This window comes from Astatotilapia calliptera, chromosome 7, assembly GCF_900246225.1.
Source record: "Astatotilapia calliptera chromosome 7, fAstCal1.2, whole genome shotgun sequence".
NCBI classification, from domain to species: domain Eukaryota; kingdom Metazoa; phylum Chordata; class Actinopteri; order Cichliformes; family Cichlidae; genus Astatotilapia; species Astatotilapia calliptera.
The window spans coordinates 29,786,325-29,807,036 of record NC_039308.1 but is presented as its reverse complement, the minus strand read 5'-3'; the positions used below and the strand labels follow the sequence as shown (position 1 = coordinate 29,807,036).

The following is a 20,712-nucleotide window of genomic DNA, read 5'->3' as shown; positions in this document are numbered from 1 at the left end:
CATTTAGAAAACCATGATGAATATGGGATATGGTATTTTAGCAACTTTGCACTAAAACTAAGTAAAGTATGCTGGCATGCAAGTAGACTATTTAGCTACACGTATTCACAGCAGCTGCATCCGTACACATAGTGTTATGTCTGAAAGTAATGACTGTCATTAGTTCAGCCTCTCATCATAACCCAATGCTCCAGGTGGGAGAGAAATGGGCCCCAAACATTTTTTAATCCCTTCAGGGGAATTCACTCTCAGAAACCTCATTAAACCACTTCATCTGTTACTGCTGCCACCTTCAAAACATGTGAGGGCAGGAAGATTTTCCTTGGATAAGCATCAAAGATTGTTGTACAGCTCTAGGCAAGTGTTAGATTCAAACAACGCTCATGTTTTAATAAGGTGGAAAAACACCCCCGCCACCACCTACATAAGTATGTCTCTTGACCGTGCCGCCTGAGATTAAACTTCGGGCTGTTAATGCTCCTAAGGTCCATTTTCTTTTCCATATGTAAATCAATGAATTGTTTTATTTGGTCTGAAATCAGGGATCTCTTACACTGCTTCACTTGCTCCAGGTAATGGACAGCCATCCACAGTGTGCTTTGTGTGTCTGTGTGTGAGTCCTCGCTCTAGAAAGCCTAAAATCTCAGCAGCCGCAGAGAGAGAGAGAGAAAAAATATTCCCCTAGAGATGAAGAAGGAGCAGCTGAGACTAATTTGTCAGATTACCTGGCAGCTGGGGAAAAGTAGCACCCCAAATAACCTAAGAGTTTTGCTGTGTAATTGCTTTCATTTGCAATTCATATTTGTGTGTGTGCGTGCGTGTTATTGCAGTGTGGGATAATGCACTTCAAGATGAAAGCACCTGGGATACTTGTAATGACAAGGTGAGATTCATTTTATAGACTTCCAAGAACTCAGAGAAATTAAAGACATTTCGAGATGTGGATTTAAGAATTCAATCATACAACTACAACTGCATAGGGGCCCAATTAGCCCCGTGCAATTTGGACTCAATGCCATCCTGACACAAGCCATGCACGCCCACACAGTTCAGACGCAGAGTTGTGAGAAGGTTAAATATACTCATCATGGGACAAATGTCATGGTAATTTTGTGCTTTTAATGAGTTCTTTTTCCAGGGTAGAATGATTGTACAGTACACATCTTTAATTATTTTAAAAACACAAGAACTGGGTGTGCAACTGGGTGGTTTGAAGTTGTTGTGGATTTTCTCTAACCAACACAGGGTCAAATATATACACACATGCTCCAATACATCCTCCCATAATTGGTTAAATGTACCTTAGCTTTTTAGACCTCAACTATTTTATTTCTTTTTATTTCGACAGGCTTTTGGTATAATGCTGCCTCAATATTTTAACAGTCTTCTTGGCAGAAGTGGTAGAGATCATTTAAACTGGTTGTTTTCCTGATATGAACCAAGCTTTTAAGCCTATAGTCCAGAAATGTTCGATACGTCTGTGGTTAGGGATTTGGGAAGATCATTCCAGAAGTTCAGTGTTAGCCTGCTTTATCCATTCCAAAATCAACTTTGTGTAACCCTGTAGCAGTATAACTGCAGATAATGCTGGTTTCTGTGTGCCCAGTTTCTTCTGTCATGATCAGCACATATTAAAAATGCACTGTGTTCAGAAGATTCAAACAGGTCAAGCTAAATCTAATAAAAGGTTTAACATTTCTGGCTGCGCATCAAAAAGTGTTTTATTCTTCTCTGTTCGTTCTCATACTTAACACAAAAGTATGCCCATGAATCAGTTCAGATTGTTTTGCCATGAAACCCATCAGAATGTATAAATGTATAAAATGTAACAGTTAGAGGGTGCATTTTATAGGTTCCTCCTCTCATCCCTACATTATACAACACAGACACTCAGTCTTATCTGCCCACTCACTGGTCTGGTAAAACTAAAGCTACTAACAATACATCCAAGATGATTAGGGCTGTAATGTAGTCCATTCATTCGGTCAATAAGCCTACTTCAGTCTGACTTAAACTGAGTAATCTAATCGAATCCCTTTCAAGCAACCGTAGATATCATCCTATGAAAGCAAAGTCTTGCAAATTTACCGGATTGTAACACTATATCAGTCACTCAAAATCCCCTATTTGACTTATTTTCATGCTATGCAAAGATTGCTGAGTGATTCAGTTAGCATGATTCAAAAATTAATGTCATTAAGTCGAGTCTGAAGTGACAAAGTACTTTTCTTTTTTTTTTTTCTTTTTTTTTCATGTAAAATAGCATATTGTGACCGAACAAAGGAAACTGGATGCAGGAAAATTGTATACTGTACAAGTGACACTTGATAGATTAAAATGGGGATATTTGTACTACTTCAGAATCTGTCATTCCCTCCTTGTTCCCATCACCTAGTTTCCACCTGAGCACAAGTCCCCAACTCATTAATCAGCTCCGTTATTTTGCATGTGCCCTATAGCCACAACTCCTTGTCTGTTGTGCTGCCTCAGCTATACTGCAGCATTCTTGTTGACTTGTTTTCCTGCAGCTTGTTTTTGTCCTTTGCTTGCCCTTTTAAGTTTCTGTCTGCTTTTGAACAACGTTCTGTTCTGACTGACTGCCCTTTTGTTGACATCTTCCATGGTTTTTTGGGGGTTTTTTTTTTTGTTTGTTTGTTTGTTTGGGGTTTTTTGACCACATAAGCCTTCCCTTTACCTGCTGAGCCATGCCAAAGATTTTTAAAACTGAACTGTGGTGAACAGCAGACTGATAAAAATGAAAACTGTTGAAAGCACCCATTAATTTAACCCCATTTGTACTCTGATATTTCTAAATATCCATCCATCCATCCACACATTCTCTTCCACTTATCCTTATCAGGGTTGCGAGGGGGCTAGAGCCTATCCCAGCTAACATAGGACAAGAAGCACGGTACACCCTGGACAGGTCACCAGCCTGACGCAGAGCTGACACAGAGAGAAAGACAACCATTCACACTCACATTCACACCTATGGGCAATTTAGATTCACTAAATATTTCTAAATACTTTGCAGAAAAAGCATTGTCTTTTTTCAAAATTGTTACTGCCTTATTTACTCCCTTGGTATGCTGATATTTTATCTCCATTAACAAGCAGCCAGTTTTCTAGCAGTAAATCTAGCAATCTCAAAGCATTTCTATAAGCCCTGAAGGAAACAAGCTAGCAACACAGTAGCACTTTCTATAGAGAAGTAAGGAATATCCTGAGAGTTTTCTGAATCATTTGTGTCAAACTCTGATAAGGAGGGCTGTTCAACCCGAAAGCATGGTTGTTCAAAGGAAATTGAATCTATTTGACTACTTTGGAATATGTGGTCCTTGAAATATTACATTTGTCATGAGCAAATCAAGCTTGAAATTAAATTTGGTCAGCTCCAATACCACAAAGAGTGGGCAATAGGAGAGGCGAGTATGCTACATATGGTCTGGATTAATCCTAATCCCCAGTTTTATAAAACAATTCACTTTTAAAACTTGTAGGAGTTAAGTTTGTTTTTTATACTCAAGATCCCTCCCTTTAGATGTACTTGATGTAGTGAGCTCAGTATGTGCAGTGAGGCTGTGTGGAGCTTGCTGGGTCTTGGGTACAATACTGTTACCTTTTGTCCTCAAGGGGATCCACAGATAATCACTAGGTCACTGTAATGGCAGCGTCTGATCTATCTGGTCTTTCTTCTTCTTCACAGCAACATTGGCAGAGTGCATAGACAAGAGACAAGCTTCTGTCTCCCACAACAACATGAATCTTTACCAGCTTTTAAAAGCAGCAGTGAAATCCTCTTTCATATTTACACCTAAAAAAGGTTGGATGAGATTGCTGTCTTATCGCAGCCAATACCTCTCTTTCTCACTTCAGACGCCCACAAGCGTGGACGGAGACATAACCACTCGGCCAATCTTAAATCCTTTGTATAGAAAGTGTATTTGTATTTTATCCAAGATGATATCATCCCCCTGAGACAATCAGTTTATAGAGAGATTCAATGCTGTGCACAATCCATAACAATGGGGAGCACACTGCTATCATTACTACAAAAATACACAAGTGCACTGTAATTTAAAAAAAAAAAAAAAGGTGGAGAAAAAAACAAAGCAAAATGATTGACTAAAGGGTTAGGAACTTGTCAGATATGTACACAGAATTAACTCTCACATTAGCTCTCTCAGTGGCAGCTTCTGTCACTTGCAGTTTTCCCTTGATGCTCAAACGCCAGGAAGAACCTCCAACTGTTTATTTTCAGTCAAAGGCCCTGTGTGCCTTTGGTGTCAAGCAGGCAATCAAAAGCATGGGTATTATAGTCTGTCTGCCCATCTGTGTGAACCATCTGTAACATCAAATTCACCCTGCATTAGCATTCTAACTCCTGCCGTGGTTTGGCTCTGAATTACAGGGTGCTTTCTCTCATATAAAGTAATAGCATAGCATTAGTAAAAAAATAAATAAATAAATAAAAGAAATTAAAACGGGGTATTAATTGAGTTTTGGCCACTTGGAAGCAGTAGAAAAATCTGTGGCACAACACTGATATGGACTGAAGTGTCTCAAATGGCCACTTGAGGCCCGAAATATGAGGTAATGCTCTTAGAGGCCCCACCCAAGTGGAAATGCAAAATGTTGAAATAAACATATTTGCAGTTAATTTAACAGAAAAACCTCAATTTGTGAAAACAGACAGATGGTGAACTTTGATAAAAATTCACTCCTTTTAAATTTTATGACTTCATTATAATAGATAATGAAGTCTGTGGTTACCTAAGTAGCTAACTCATGAATTCAGTGTCATCTTATCGTGGCAAAACAAACAAACAAACCGACAGAAAATTAAACGGGAGATTGTTTTTTAAGGTCATTCTTCGTTTTTACCTTGCAAATGGCACCCATTCACTCTGCTTTAACCTCTGTTTTGGGTCTCCACAGACCCCTGAGAGAACTATAAAGACCTTAAATTTTACCTTCTTTATCCTGAACTTAGCTTGGCTAACCCTGGGCATGTGTGTTTTTTCGTTCTTAGGATGATTTTTTTTTTTTTTTTTTTTTTTTGTTTAAAAGCTTTTTGAACAACTGCACAGTGTGGGATGTCAGGCTACAAAAATAAATGTGACCTAAGGCAGCTCTGGATAATGTCTCTTCAAAGTGAGGCATACAGTGTAAACAGCATATTTACTCCCACAAAGTTGTTTTTCGTAGCCTACAAAGCCAAACTATCCCAACATGCTTTTTTAGGCATTTGATTATACTGTTAGCAGATTTTACAGGATATAATGCTCTCTGTTTCCAAAAAGTCTGTTTGAAGCATTCAAAAACCAGTTTTCCCTAGTTCATAAATGTACCATTTAGTAAAGAAATTGAGAAAAATACTGCAGATCTGAAGCCAACAGAAGTGCAGTCATGTTTCAAACGTATCCTAACTTACAATTCATCTGAGTATCCCTTTGTTGTGTGAAGAGTTGATGTAAGTCATCTGATTGACCAAGCCCTGGCTCACTGCTATATATTGCTTCAAGTGTAAAACTCACTCATTCTGAATGTCAGGTTCCAATTTAGTTTATGTCAAGGTTATTAACTCTCAACTGGAATATGTCCAGAGTTCGTTCATTCTGTGTGGGTGCTGCCTGCAGTAAGTATGACATCCTGTACATGTAGCATATGTTGAAAAAGACTTATCAGAAAGGAGTCAGCAGGCAGGAGTCTATCTGAAAACACCAGCACACAGATGCAGAAAGGGATTCCTTAACATTGATTAAAAACCATGAAAATTCTGCTGTGGTTTATAACACTGGACAATTTTGTGAGTCCTAAAAATTATACTATCAGAAATATAGAGACTGTGCAGTTAGGTAAATTTATGAGAGCTCAATTTTATGACTGCAGGCATTGTTTTTCTCACCATAGCTGAGCTCTGCACAGAGGATAACCATCCACAGGCTCGACTTGAGTTTTAGTTCTAGCTGTCTATGTGTCAGCGTTAGTTAAATGTTCTTCTGATTCTTCAGAGACTCGAACAGTGCGGCCTGACAGGAGGTGACCAGTGACCTTCCCGTACACACGACGATCCTACTTCACAAGAACAGCCTCTCTAACTTTGGAAGGACATGACAGCCTCTTGCTGTGCTTTGGTTGGATCAGTTTCACAAATGACACATATCACATCATTACTGGGGCGGCTGCGGTTGGGGCGGCAGAGCAGGTCGTCTAGTAATCGGGAAGGTAGGTGGTTTGACCAAAGTATGCTGAACAAGATGCCGAACTCCATTTGCTCCCGATGCTTTCATTGGAGCGTGAAGGTGTGAATGTTTGATAGAGAAAAAAAGTGCTGGTATGATTGTGGGTGTGAATGGGTGAATGTGACTTGTAGCATAAAGCATTTTGAGTGCTCAAGCAAAGTAGAAAATTGCTGTGTGAGAACCAGTCGCTTTACCATCATAGTTTTCAAAAAATAACTGAATCTCCTTTCCTTTTCTGGAAGATGCATGGGCGCTCTTTCCTGTGTTTGAGTTTGTTTTTCTAGTGCTGATGCACATTCACTGTGCTGTCTTTGACTCTGCTAATCTGTCTCTGTTCAGGCGTCCCTTCTCCTTCGTCACGGCATCAATCAAGCAAACAGCAGAGTCCTCAGTTGTGGGTTGTAACTGGTGGTTCACTGACAGTTCAGGAAGCTTATTTCCTCCCAGAGGTGACATACACTGTAATGTTCTCTCCCATCTCCCATTTCCTTCTGTTGATGAGTTTCCATCTAAGCCTGCAGCAGCAGAAACAAAGACAGCTTCACTCCACATATCTTCATCTAAACCTGGGTTACTACGGCTGATGATGCTGAATCCTCAAGTCAAGCATTTAAACCTTAATTTGATAAAAACATCATTCAACACATAAAATCCATGCTCTATAAATATCTTTTTATTTTTTTCACCTGCTAATTTTCTTGGCATTTTTCAAAAGCCAAGTATGTTTCCTCAAAATGTTCCTCTACAGATCTAACAAGTGAACCCTAAGTGGCATAATGGCCATAAATGGTCCTCCATTACATTCAGCAACTTCAGAAACTCTGCACCCTTTTCATCCTCATTAAAGCAGCTTCTGAAAGGGATGATGAATATCATCAAAACAATTTTATGTCTGGTCTCCCGCGGAAAAGATGAAGCCCTTCCTTGTGAACTCAAAGCACAAACATCAGAGGCCAGCTAGAAGATTTTCTTTTCATCCTCATAATGCAACTTGGTCAGACTTTAATATTTGATGCCAACTGAAATGTGACTATTGTTGTCCAAAGAACACATAAAGCAGTAACGATGCTTAGAATAAAAGCTTGGGCTTTTGAGCTTCAACATCTACAGCAGTGCCATGATGGATTTTACAATAAAGTGTTTTTCACGTTGTTTTATGTTTATGACCAGCTATTGATATGTTGTCCATTTTTAGAGGGCGGCTCATTGTTTCTACACAAAATAACAAACAGTAAATCGTGAACAGAGGGCTTATGTTGGACAGTGCATTTTTCAGGCAATCAGTCAGCATCAAAAAAATGATGAGAAAAATGACTCCAAATGTTACACTTCTTCTCATCCTCTTCATCTTGTTGCGGGAAATAAGGCCATATTATTAGCACCACTGTTAACACAGTTTTATGAGTATTTAAACTCACTAATAATTAAATACTCCTGCATTTCCTTGGTAACATGGTACACAGTATTGCAATTCCAAATTTTGCTTTATTTGGCCAAAAGAGGTTGATATTCAGTCTTCTACTCAGAATCCCTATTTGGGGTTTTACTTGCAGATGGCACGCTATTATGTTGGTTGTATTTGTGGCTTGAGCCATCCAGTATCCAGAGTTAAGTCTCAAATTACTTGTCTTAGAATTGGCTGGTTAACGCTACACCAAACCTCCACTCAAGTGGACTCATAGATGAATTACCCTGCTGATGAATTGAATCTATGCAGACAACATGTTACCCTTTACCCTATTTCTGTGGACTACTTGTTTGTTCCTACACAGCATATTTTCCTTCCACCATTCATCCATCGCCTTCTGCTTATCAAGTTAAGGGTTCCTGGAGCATGCTGGAGCCTATTCCAGCTACCATAGGGCCATGAGACAGGGTATTCCCCAGACAAGTCGCCAGCCTCCTCCTTTCAAAGAAAAAATCAAACTACCACAGAAAACTCCTATTTTCTGTGAGCGCAGCTGTTCTACTTGGCTGTGTTGGAGATAATGGTATTGTTTCTAGTTGGATTTTATCTGCCTTTTCTGTTGAACACATGATGTTATTGACATTTCTAGCTATGTCGTAACTAGCCTATTTGAACTTGTTATTTTCTCAGTAATGGCAGATGTGTTCACCACAAGGAGGGGGTCCAATCCAACACACAGTCAGCACAGCCATTACATTGTGCCCTCACACAAGAAATATATATATTTGGTGTCATACTTATAAACTCAAATACAACGGTGCCTTCCCATGGGCCATAGTTAATAAATCGTTAGTTCATTGATAATTTGAAAAGTAAATATAACGTTTTTCAGGTGAAGTAAGTGAGCTTTTCATGGCAACATAGCACAAAATAAGAATGATATGTCTTTAGTAGAAAAGCTGTAGATTCACAACAATGACTTGGAAATAATCTTAGAGAGGGGTTTTGATTTTTTTTTTTTTTTTTACTTTGAGAAGGTGCTTTTTAATTAGCTGTACACATAATCTGCTCCTGAGGGTCTTTTTGGTGATAGTAATTCTTTGGTCACTCATGCAGTTCAATTTTAACTGGCTGAATTTCCTTTGAGGTACACTTTGTGTTAAACTGTCTAGTGGAAAACGAATACAAAAGGAAAACCCAATGTTGTGAAACATCATCATGAAATATATATAAACGCACACATTTTCATTGATTTAAGGTTGCACTTAAACGTGTGTGTGTGTGTGTGTGTGTGTGTGTGTGTATAATTTCATGAAAGAGGATTTAGGAAAAAATGGACAAGGGAGAATTTCAACAAGTCAAGAGTTATGGGCACTAGAATATGCAGAAAGCCCCAGTTAATAATGAATGAAGCACCTTAACTGATGGGCATTGAAATATGGCAGCAACTTTCTCCTCCATCAAGTCCTTGGTTCAATAAACCAGTCATAAAATCCTACTTATATGGACCGCATAAATAGTTTCCAATTCTACTATAAATAATCTCAAAGATGAAACATAGATTAAGCATCACAAATCACAACAGGGAATAAACAGACAAATCTGGATGCTTCTAATAATTTTAAGTTCAAATTATATTCAGACTAAGATGTCAAGTAGAAAAATTTTATTAGAATTTTTACAGAATGTAAAATCATTTTAATTAACCAGTTATTTATATATTAAAGTTTAAAAACAGATACAGATGTGCCCCATCATACAACCAAACCATTACTTGGGCTCATCCCTCCCATACAGCAGCAGCATGAGGGATTCAGTAGTATTGTCATGCAGCTTGACATTCCTTCAATACCATTAGTTGGCTGACTACAGCTGCAGTACAGTAACGGATCCTACACTGGATACTGACTCCGACATGTACAGAAAAAGAAGAGAAAAAACACATTTGTTGTCCCAGGAGGTCTTGGTTTGAATGACATCATACACACAAAAAAAGGCATTGATTAAAGCCAGGCACCTATTTGTGGGTAAAAGTGTGTGAGGTCTAATTAAAAACAACACTGATTTGAGATTAGGAAAGAAAACAAAACAAAAAAAAACCACTTCTAATTATGCATTACAGTAAAGAATCAAAACCTTACAAAAAATAAAGACTTTGACTAATTAAGAACCCAGAACTGTATACAAATTGGCAGTAACCAGAAACACTGGTTAATTCATGGCATTGAATAAAACAATACATACATATAAACATGAGAACAGTTATTTTACATTAGCAACCTGCTGTAATGCACTTAAAGAAAATGAGAGAACCTGCTTCCAGAGTGATCATAAAGTAGCTCCAAACACTGATGGGCAGTTTTGCTTTTGTGGTCTCACTGTATGTGAAAAGCCACGTATTAAAGCCCACAAAGAAAGGAGACAAGCTGAACCGTCACCCACCCATGAATGCAGAAAAAAAGGGAGTAAATTTAAATGTCACTTTACCAAGTAGAAAATTCTTCATTTCACAGGTGTTTTCCCATCATAGTAGACTGTCAATTCAGCTGCTACATTGCATATAAATGTATTGCAGCTGCAATTATTTTTTTAAAGGGGGAACAAAAAGAAATGCATATTAAAAGGGCCAGATGTATTGGCCAGGCAATTAGAGTGTGTAAACTCTATGGATATGGTGTTGTTTTTCAAACACTTATGAACCACTTGCAAGACTGATTTCAACTGTTCTTGAAGGTTTTATACGTTAGGAAGGTTTACAAGAAACATTCGAAAACACCTAACAGATGTTATCTCTCTATCCAAATGCAAATTTAAAGGGGCCTCAAAGTTCCGATGCATCCCAAAAGTATATCCCAAAATGTTGATTCTGTTCATCTGGACTTAGCGTCTTCAGTGGGACAAACGTTTTGCCAATCATCCAAGTGACTTCTTTAGTCTCAGCTGACTGTAGGATTCCCCAACCCTAAACAGTACATTTGCACAATGACTGAAACCAGCCCACTGAAAAGGGAAAGACCATCTCTGAATTGAGGAGGAGGCCTAAGGGTACATCTTTCACCATCTTACAATGCTGTGATTGGAGCCATTTCCCAACTCTCTGTGAATGGTACTCAGTGATCAGTGGTTGTTGATCAATGGTCATGACAATTTGCATATTAATGATCAAATAACTAACCTCAGAGTTCATTGTTCATTCGGCGGGCTGGTTTCAATCATTGTGCAAATGTACTGTTTATGAGGTTGGGAAACCTGCAGTCAGCTGACACCGAAAAGGTCACTTGGTTGAGTGATGAAACATTTCTCCCACTAAAAACGCTACACCCAGATGAACAGAATCAACAGGGGGGGTCTCAAAGTCCTTTATCAGTTCTTCATCTCATTCCTGGGGTTGTTCAATCAAACTGCTATATAAAAAGGTCCCAACGCTCCACATTTAGTCAATCTGAGATTCGATATATGAAAGTTCCTCAGGGTCAGTAATGTACAACATAGCCCTCAAGAATCACAGTATGACATGCCACATGACATGTTAGTGGGGTTTCCTTATCACTATTGGCAACATTTTTTTCAAAAAAAAAGAAAAAGAAAAAACAAATCCTGTTTAGTGACCACCATGTCCATTTCCTCTGGGGCACAGTGAGCTGTGGTGGGTGCCGGTAGGCAGCAGCTGCAGCAGCAGTGCCTTCGCTACCTGGACACATCTGGGATGAGTCTTTTAAACCACTGGCCCACAGCCACATCTACTCTCAGCACTAATGTGACCCCAATCAGCAGGAACACGCTGCTCACCAGGAACCCTGAGGCCTCAAACATTAACCTGAAAGAACAAAACAGAAGAGACACAAAGGTTTAAACAAGTCCAAATTAAGCTCCAGCAACTCCTTCGGACATTAAATAGATCATAAGATAAAAAGAACCAAGACTATTACTTTTTTCCCCAAGATCTACCAAGTTTATTTAAATTACCTATATCCTTTTAATATTTTCAAGCCACCAACTTATTATAAAAAAACAAAAAAAAAACAAAAAAAACAAACAGGACACCACATTCAAAACCCAGATGTAAATGTGTGGATATCACAGTAGAAAAATGGACCAGCATTCAACACTGTGTGTTCACTGAAAGTTCAGAATCAGCGGTGATCCTGTATCCATATCCTCAAAAAGCCTTTACTGTCAGTGAGTTTGTATGAGCTGGAAAATCCATTCAGGCACTTACTTCGGTGCGAAAACCTTCCACACCATTAGGTGTCTCCTGAGTATAGCAGCTGCACAGACTGAGGCAAAGACCTGTGAAGTGAGCAGACAGACTGAGTGGTGTGATGTGATACTGCTACTCATAAGTGTAACAGAACTAAATAAAAAATAAAATTAAATAAATAAAAAAAAGACAAGAAAGAAATGCAACAGAAATCTGCTACTGAGGAAAGACTTTCCCAGCTCACATATGCCTTAAATGGATGTGAGAAAAAAAAAAATAATTCTAGGTCTGTGGACATACCTGTGCTCCGTGAATAAGGAGGTAGCGTGTTGAGAGTTGCAGAAGAGCAGAGCTGAACAGCTGAGGGTTTTCTCTCAGCCTCATCTCCATCACAGCATCCTCTCCGTCGTCCCCACAGGCTCGTCCTCTGCTCCCACGCACCTCGCAAACCAGGGGCCAGAACAGTAGCAATGGACAACTCACTGAAGACAAAGAGAAATAACAACAACAACAACAACAAATCATCGTTTCACAAGCTCACAATTCATTTTAAGCACTGAAGAGACGGTTTCAAAGCTGCTTTATTTAACTTAACTGCTTTTTAGAATTTTTTTTATCATTCTCTTGAATCACATAACTTTTAAGTTTTTGTTTATCATTTAAAACTGAAATGTGTAACAAACTACAAATATGACTAAATAAAAAGGACTGAAAGTGTCATACGGGTTCACTGATATTTTATATATTTTCGATTATACTGTTAAGGTTTAAACAGGTAAAATGATGATTCTTTTCCTGCTTTTCACAAATTAATGAAATTAATCCCATTAGTTTTACAGAATAACCTTCTTTGCCTAATGGATGATGACTTCTTTCCTTTTCTTTGAACAATAACATTTTTTTTTGCTTCTCTGGTTCCTACCTGCAAAAAGAATGTGTGAAGCAAAAGTATTAAGGGTAACCAGTGAGGCAGGGAGTATGGTCCCTGTGTGTCCTTCAGGAAATCCCACAAAGGCAGCACCCCACTGGATAGAGGGGAAGGTGGGTAAATGACCTGTAGCGTGGAAGAACTGCGTGGCAGCCAGGGACCAGAGCACTACTGGGGTCCAAGGCACATTAAACCCACCTGAGGGGGGAGAATGAGAAGTCAGTGAGCTGATTAAGACCTGGAACCTGATAGGCTTAAAAATAAATTAAGTAAAAGATGCGATGCAAACATCTTACCAGAATACTTTCCATGCAGGCCACTAAGCGTAGTAGACGAGGCGTGAATGTGCAACAGAGCTCCCGTTTCTAGTAGCAGCAGGAGGAAAGACAGAGCCATGCCCTCTGGGTGCAACAGCAGCAGACCAATTCCCAGCAACCCACTAAACAACAGCAAAGGAGCAGAATAGACTGTTCCAAGTCCATAGGCCTCCACAGCAGGCCTGTTGTCCACTTCGTTGGCCCCGCTCAGGTCGCCATCATCTAGGGAACGACGCATGCGCTGATAGATCTGTGGGATAAGGTGGTGCAGCTCAGCTTGGGGGCTGATGCCAATGCTTGCTCGATAACGGGGTGTGGGTAGAGTCAAACTTTTGGCTGAAGCCTGAGTCCTAGTCTTCACAAACACAGTGAGGGGGTCTAGCCAGATCAGGAAAAGCCCCAGTCCCAGCAGACAGAAGGCGACCCTGGGGAGGGCCAGCTGTGCCAAGTGAATCAGCTCAGCCAGATTCCTGAAGCTGTCCTCCGGAGTGGCGCTAACAGCCCAGTGGAGCCCCAGGCACACAGACAGCAGCGGTAGGATCCAGCGAGCTGTAAACACCGTCCCGCCTGACGAGTTCAGATTACCATAGTGGCAGAGAAAGCATCTTAGCAGATATGTCCACAAGCCAAGGGAAATGACAGCGAGGACATAATGGAGGTTCTTCAGCTGGTTGTCCTGCAACCGGGAAAGAGGGGAAAGAAATGAAGACGGCTGGCAGGAGCCCTGCTCTTCCCGACAGCCGTGGAATGAGAGGGAGAGGTAGAGGCTGCCAACAAGTATTCCTAAGCAGGCTAGAAGGGTGCTGCTTTCCTTCCTCACAGCTGATGGAGACAAAGCTGGGGCAGGCAGCAGCCCAGCAGACTTCAACGGGTCATGGCTTGGGGGCAGAAGTAGGCCATCCCAGTTGAGATGGATGGGAATGCATAGGGCCAGGGATAACACCAAAAATGTCACAACCCGTCCTTCTGCAATCACATAGCTGTCTGAGAGCAGAGAGGCACAACGAAGGAGTGGAAACAAGAGAGAGGGGACAAGGAGGTGATGCAGGGTCAGCCAGCTAACACGCTTTGGAGCTTTGGTTCCGTTTTTTGACACTGTAGAGGTGCTCAGTTGGCGTGAACGCCAAAGGAAAAGGAGTTCAGAGCTGAAAGCAGCAGCTGCAAGGCACCACATCACCTCAATGTAGCCCCGTATGAGCAGCTGAGCAGCAGCCACACTAACCCCCACTGTCAGTGACACAACAACTGGGGCCTTCAGTAATGGACCGTTCTCCCTGATCAGCACTAGAGACAGTTCAGACAAGATGAAACACATCAGACAAGCAAATGCCAGGATGGCTAAGCCTGCCGCCATCTTCAGTGGGTTAAATCGGGCCCAGGTGGCTCGGCAGGTGTCTCTGACAGAGGTGAGGTAAGCCTGCAGAGAAGAGGCTAGCTGCGGGGAGGGTGAACGACCCTCTCTAACAGTGCTGAGAAACTCAGAAGACAAGAGGGCAAATTCACTCTTCAGCCGAGAGAGGCTCTCTGGTGGGATGTCTTTGGCCATGCCAGAGTAAGTCTCCAGGAAACGGTTGACCTTCAGAAACAGAGATAAAATTTAACACACAAACTATAAAAACAACAACTCCTGAAAAGGCTCCAGGATATGTGAATATATAAAAACATTTTTCTGTGTACAGATGCTCGAAAAGTGTTCTAGACGGTTCTTTGACGAGCAGATACCTGTTTTGTGTTGATCCACAGTGCCTCCAGCTGGCTGAGACCTCCAACTGCACCTTCTGTCTGCTCGTGTGGTGGAAATAAAGGCAAGAGAACCTGCCCAACATTACTGTATGGAATAGGAACTCCTAGTAGCAGAGCCAGGGTGGGCACCAGGTCAGTCTGTGGCACCACATCTGGTTCATTCTGGGAAATAAACAGGGGGGGGGATGTGTCACATTACATTATTCTGTGTTCTCATGATCTAAATTGTGCTTTGACCCTTATCTGTGATATTTTGAAGTAAATATTTTTAGCACATAGCAAAATAACTTGTAGCTGTTCCAAGGCTGGGTTGTCAGTTAAACTCAGTGAGTGATATTTTATCTTGTAGCCTTTCTTAATCAGGGTTGTGCTTGATAACAGCAATATTTCCTAGCAGTGGCAAAATGCCTTGGGGGAAGAAAAAAAAAGTGTCTAAGTTCTGCCTTTTTAAAAAAAAAAAAAAGAAAAAAGAATAGCAGTGTAATTTCTCTCTTGCATCTAATCACTTTCCACGGCACATGATATCGCTCTCCAGTTAGGCTGCAATTATGGAAATCGGTGCTTGAGCTCTCTTTTCTAGTGTGAGATCCACTTTTATCTATGAAAAAAAGGCGGAGACCACCTGCCAGCATCAATTTAATGGATTCTGGGAACTGCACAGCCAAGCGTGAACAGAAATGGGCATGCATCAGTGGTTTAATGCTTTATGTTTTTATTACAGCAGTGATTCTGAGAGATCGACATGTCGCAAATGTGCCTTTGCAGACAGGAGAAAGACAAACACACAAGTAACTGAAAGCAGTTGTGTTAGTTATAGATTTGACTTGACTTTGTTCTTCCTTTTTAACTCATTTGTGGACTGAACTGATGACGTTGGTCTGGAAAGCAACAAGAGTGAAATGTTCTTACCACTAAGCATGTGACTGCCCATTACTGGGATACAATATAATAATAATAATAATAATAATAATAATAATAATAATAATGGATACTTTATTGATCCCCATGGGGAAATTACTTGTTTTTCTCTGCATTTGACCCATTCACTCAGTGAAGCAGTGGGCAGCCCACTAAGCAGGCGCCCGGGGAGCAGTGTGTAGGGACGGTACCTTGCTCAGGGGTACCTCAGGGTAGCCGTTAAGTGGATTCGAACCGCCGACCTTCCGATCATGGGGCGACCACTTTACCTACTGAGCTATCCCTGCCCCCAATATGATGAGTGTGCTCTCATAACTTCTTGTTCTGTGCTCAACTCTCACTCTGAATTAAACTGACTTTTACAGCAGTTTTCAGCGGCTCTTTTAGATAGTTAAATTACTGATATAAGCACTGGTCACTATAATATGTATATCAGTGGGAATGATCTAGTGCCTCAACTGGGCGCAAGAGAGGAGCAGACGTTGTACAGATCGGTGCAGTGTCCACAGCAATGCAGATGCTGTACCAGTCTGTTGTCATAAACAGGGGGCTGAACCCTGAATTTACTCATGGATCCTACCATCATCTATGGGAACAAGCCCTGGGTAGTGACCACAAAAATTACATCAAGACTATAAGAGGCAGAAATGAGCTTCCTCAAAAGGGTGTCTTGGAGATAAGGTTGAAGACCTCTGTCATTTAGGATGGGCTCAGCATAAAGCTTCTACTCCCTGACACCAGAAGGAGCTAAGTGAGACTGTTCAGGAATCTAACTAGGATGCCTCCTGGTAGCTTCCTTGGTTAGGAACTCCTACTGGGAGGAGACCCCATGGTAGGCCCAGGACACGATGAAGATTGTGCGTGTCTGAGCTGGCTCTGGAACACCTCTGTGTCTCACCAGGAGAGCTAGAGAATGAGGCCTAGTCATCTCTGCTTGGATTGCTGCTCTTGCTACCCAGAAAAGCAGCACAAAATGAATTAATGGATCTTGTATACACTTGGGCCAAAACTGTCATTTAGCAATTTCTTTGTTAACGTACAATAGTGATTTGTTTTGATTAAGACAGTATGTCTTCAGTGTTAATTTCTTATATTTTATACAAAGTCAAGTGATGTAGAATTGGTTGTGTTTTAAATAAGAATTAATCCTACTGTCATGCTGTGGCTGTTTCAAAAGGTGCATTCTACCCACCTGTGATGGGGGTCCATGAAACATGGGAGAAGGACTGTAGAGGAAGATGGCAGCATCAGTCTCTTTCTGACTTTCTCCACCATGATCTCCAGTATCTGTCATTCCGTGATCTCCCATCACCACCAAGAGTGTGTCATTCTGCAGACGATCAATCACAGACCTAGAGGAAAAGCAGAGTTTTCACAGGTCGTGCCAGGTGCTTTCTAATGCTCAACTGCTTGATCTGGGCCAACAATAACAATAATAGCGCTGGTATCATGACATATCTACAGCACTACAAGTGCACTGTGGCAACAGCTGATGATCCAGCTGCATCTGGATAATGGTGTGAAACAAGCATGTAGCAGCTGTACTACAGCCTGACCTGATGACTCCATCCATCTGCGTGAGTTTGTCAGCCATGGCTGGGTGATCCGGGCCAAACCTGTGACCACAGTGATCGACTCCAAGGAAATGAGCGACTAGGACATCCCAGTCATCACCCACCACTATTAAAACCAACAGCAAGAGACAAACGAAAGGAGATGAAACACAAATACATCAACCGCATAAACAAGTTTCCCACCTGTGGGACTAATAAAGATCATCTTAAGTGTTGGTGCAAAATTATTTTGATTTTGCACAGTTTCCTGGCAACAGAGGCTATTTGTTAAATGTACGTTTTAATTGCACAACAAATGCATATTAAATAACTACATACTAGTGTTGTAGAGGTGCTGGAGAATCCCGTTATCCACAGTGTGCAGATCCTTGACATTAAAAGAAGGGAAGGGCAGAGAGCGGTAAAACTTCTTAGGAAAAAGACTCTCCCAAGTGTCGTCACCCATAAACACCACTCGTTTGCCTATTGAGAGACAGAAAGATTTATATGAGCAAAATCAGATGGCACAGTTGGTTTTCTGGTTTTTAAAGTCCTAGATTTGTGGTATTGTCAGGCACAAAAGAGCATGTCTACAAATGAGCAGAGAATCATTGATGCTTATATTATTTTACTTTACCCACAGAAATAAAACCAAACACTATTAGTCTGGACTTCTTTAAGTTACTTGAAGACGTTTCACCTCTCATCAAAAGGACAAAAGGACCTGTCCCTCTGTGGGGGGATACTCCCACTAGGTTTATATCTGGGACTCTCCACCATTTGACCTTAGAACTGAAGAAGCTTCTCGGATGAGAGGTGAAACGTCTTCAAGTAACTTAAAGAAGTCCAGACGCTTTTCTTTGCAAGCTCCTTTGACTACGATGACCTGGATGACTGAGAACCTTCACAGACAGACACTATTAGGGTCAAAATTATTAGCCTCCTGATGCTAATAGTTGATTATTTATCCTTTTTGCCAGATAACAGCCTGTGGTCTTCTGTTGTAGTTTTCAGCAAAGCTCACAAGTCTTCTGAGCAATCCTAACTGATTCTTCTTTGACAAATCTGTCGAGCTCCTCCAGATTTTATGGTCTCCTGGCATTGACCTTGGGCTTCAATATACTCCACAGATTTTTAATGAGATTCAAGTCAGAGTCTTTGTGCAGGTCAGTGATTTTTTATTTACTTCTTCTAGAGCAGGTTGTTCATCAGGAACGATGCATCTTTTGAGATGCTGTCGTGTTGGAAGACAAAGAGATTACCTAGACCCAGTTTTGCTGGCTTCCTAATTTGGTTGAGTCAGTCATGGGTGTCTTGGCAGTTGTTTTGGGGTCTTTAGACACATCACTCACTAGTTTTTTTCCCCCAGAGTCTTTAAATCATTCACTTCCTACCTCTGCAAGGCTTGTTCTGTAATCTGCGACTCTCTTCACATTTCACTTAAGTTTTTGACACCAAATAGTCTAAACAATTTTTTTGTTGTTTTTGGCACGATGCTTTCTCAAGTGACGGCCCAGTTGTCATATTGTGTGTAATGTAATATTTAACCCTTAGTTTTACCTTGATTTTACAAGCTTTGACCATTACAAAGTTAAAGCCCATCATTGCACAGCAGTGGTTTGTGCTATGGCTCAATTAAGAAGTCTGTTTTCTGGGAGGCTATAGTTTATAAATGCTTTGCTGAAAATCCCTACATCCCATAACGTTGTCCTCATCTGTATGTTTCCCATAAAGCTCTTTACATGAATGTATTATATTTTTATAATTTACAGACACTTGTAATAACTCACCTGCTTGTCCAAACTGGTGAATAAGATTGTCCTCCAAGATGGCACTGGATGCAAAGTTGTTACCTACATCTACAAACGTCGGCAAAGATCCAGTCGTGAACCCCTTGATCCTCTGCATGGTGGTCGTAGGTGGGTCAGCACGAAAGGGGTACAGGCGGCTTTGTAAAGGCCTGGATGACACGGTCTCTTCCAGCACAGGTAACTTATTCTCATAAGGTCGTGGTGCCGTCTTGTCGGGGTCATACCGGGCGAAGTCGATCTTCAGGGCGTCGATAATGAGAAGGACAACCTTGCGGAAGCGCGGCTGAGCTCGACAGAAGTCCACCGGCTCCTCTCCGGGCTCGAGCACGTCTCCGCAGGTGCTGGTTCTGTTAACCTCCAACCTAACCAGCAAAAATCCACCCACGAACAGGTAGATGCCCACGAAGAACACCGCACACATCCAGAGGAGCAGGGACAGCACAGGCAGCCCCTTCATCCTACATGCACAGGTAAGAGCAGGTCAGGTGAAAGACAGGAACATTTGGTTTACATAGAGGTAACAAACACACAAAAATGAGAGGAACAGCTGCCTGTGAGCTACACCTGTTATAGAAGAAAATAATTCCGGTAACGTGTAAGGTGACTGAAATTTTAAGCTCCAACTAAAACCTCTTTTGCAGTTAAGCCGCACAGGTGGCTAACATGAATGACGGTTAAGTTAACGCTGTTAGCAGAAGCTAGCTCGCTTTGCCTTTTGTCACTGACCTTGTGTGGCAGCTAGTTTTCGTCCTCTCCCGGCCGGACGTTGGGGGTGACTGTGTGTATTAACAACACAGGAGCACAGGTGCCTCAGGTAAACAGAGAGCGGAGCAACACGCTCACCTTCATTGGGACTCCGGTACAATGAGATTAGATGACTGGTGGATGATAGGAACCTTAGCGTGGAAAGAGCACGGCGGGCGCTTTTCTGTGTAACACCATGAATACGTTTGCTTTGCCCCGCTCTGTGACTTACAGGACCTCCTATATACGGAACAACGGCTTTAGCGCGTCTCTGAAAATCGCTAAACACGTCAGAAATTCTGCAGAGAAACCACCCTTAAAAGAGAATGGACTAGAAATAAGTTTTGTAAAAGTTATTATAAAATATCAATAATGGTCTCAAACATTTTAATTTAATGATATTTCATAGCTTTGTCTACTACAATATTGTTTTGTTGTTGTTGCTGGTTGGCTTATTAACGTAAAATCAAATTAGACTTAACTGATGCAATTTAGGGTATCTAGGAGGTACTAAAGGCAATCTCAGCTGTCACTGGGAGAAAAGCAAGTTGCACCCTGGACAGCTACAGTTGCAGAAAGTGAATCCAATGGCCAAGTTTGTTAAGCCTCCGTTGTTTCTAATAGCCACAACCTGTGATTGTAAAAAGACAAACACAGGCTGTGGCTGTGAAAATGGCCTTTAGATCTTGAAACACTGAGTCCATTTAATACATCTTCTAAGGGTTGAGTGGAAAATTAGCCAGGGCAAGCTCATTGGCTACAAACTTTTGATTGACAAATATTTAATCGATGAGCGTGTAGTTTCACATTCAGACCCCTCATTACATCTGGCTTCAAAACACCA

At 41.2% G+C, this 20,712-nt stretch overlaps 1 protein-coding gene and 1 long non-coding RNA gene across 3 annotated transcripts; one reads left to right on the top strand and one right to left on the bottom strand.

Annotated features, from left to right (window-relative positions):
• Positions 1-741: 741 nt before the first annotated feature.
• Positions 742-7,397, top strand: LOC113025967 (uncharacterized). Its single transcript, XR_003272852.1, has 3 exons — positions 742-883; positions 6,015-6,228; positions 6,585-7,397. It is a non-coding gene; the product is annotated as an uncharacterized LOC113025967 (long non-coding RNA).
• Positions 7,398-10,950: 3,553 nt separating this feature from the next.
• pigo (phosphatidylinositol glycan anchor biosynthesis, class O) lies at positions 10,951-20,141 on the bottom strand. 2 transcript variants are annotated; one of them, XM_026174266.1, is made up of 11 exons: positions 19,851-20,141; positions 19,104-19,582; positions 17,653-17,796; positions 17,317-17,440; positions 16,953-17,112; positions 14,822-15,004; positions 13,079-14,675; positions 12,777-12,980; positions 12,155-12,336; positions 11,873-11,943; positions 10,951-11,470 (listed from the first exon to the last, which is right to left on the bottom strand). In XM_026174266.1, exons 2-11 carry the CDS (start codon positions 19,579-19,581, stop codon positions 11,341-11,343), a joined length of 3,273 nt encoding a protein of 1,090 aa, XP_026030051.1. In that variant the 5' UTR covers position 19,582; positions 19,851-20,141; the 3' UTR covers positions 10,951-11,340. The 2 variants fall into 2 exon arrangements, with proteins under 2 accessions (XP_026030051.1, XP_026030052.1); XM_026174267.1 differs by lacking the exon at positions 19,851-20,141 and adding an exon at positions 19,689-19,836.
• Positions 20,142-20,712: the final 571 nt, after the last annotated feature.

Coding starts and splice junctions, on each gene's coding strand:
- pigo (XM_026174266.1), bottom strand. CDS start 19,581: ATGAAGGGGCTGCCTGTGCTGTCCCTGCTCCTCTGGATGTGTGCGGTG. Junction 15,005..16,952: donor TTCATGGACCCCCATCACAG/GTGGGTAGAATG, acceptor TTTATTTCCCAG/AATGAACCAGATGTGGTGCC. Junction 14,676..14,821: donor TGTGGATCAACACAAAACAG/GTATCTGCTCGT, acceptor CTGTTTCTGAAG/GTCAACCGTTTCCTGGAGAC.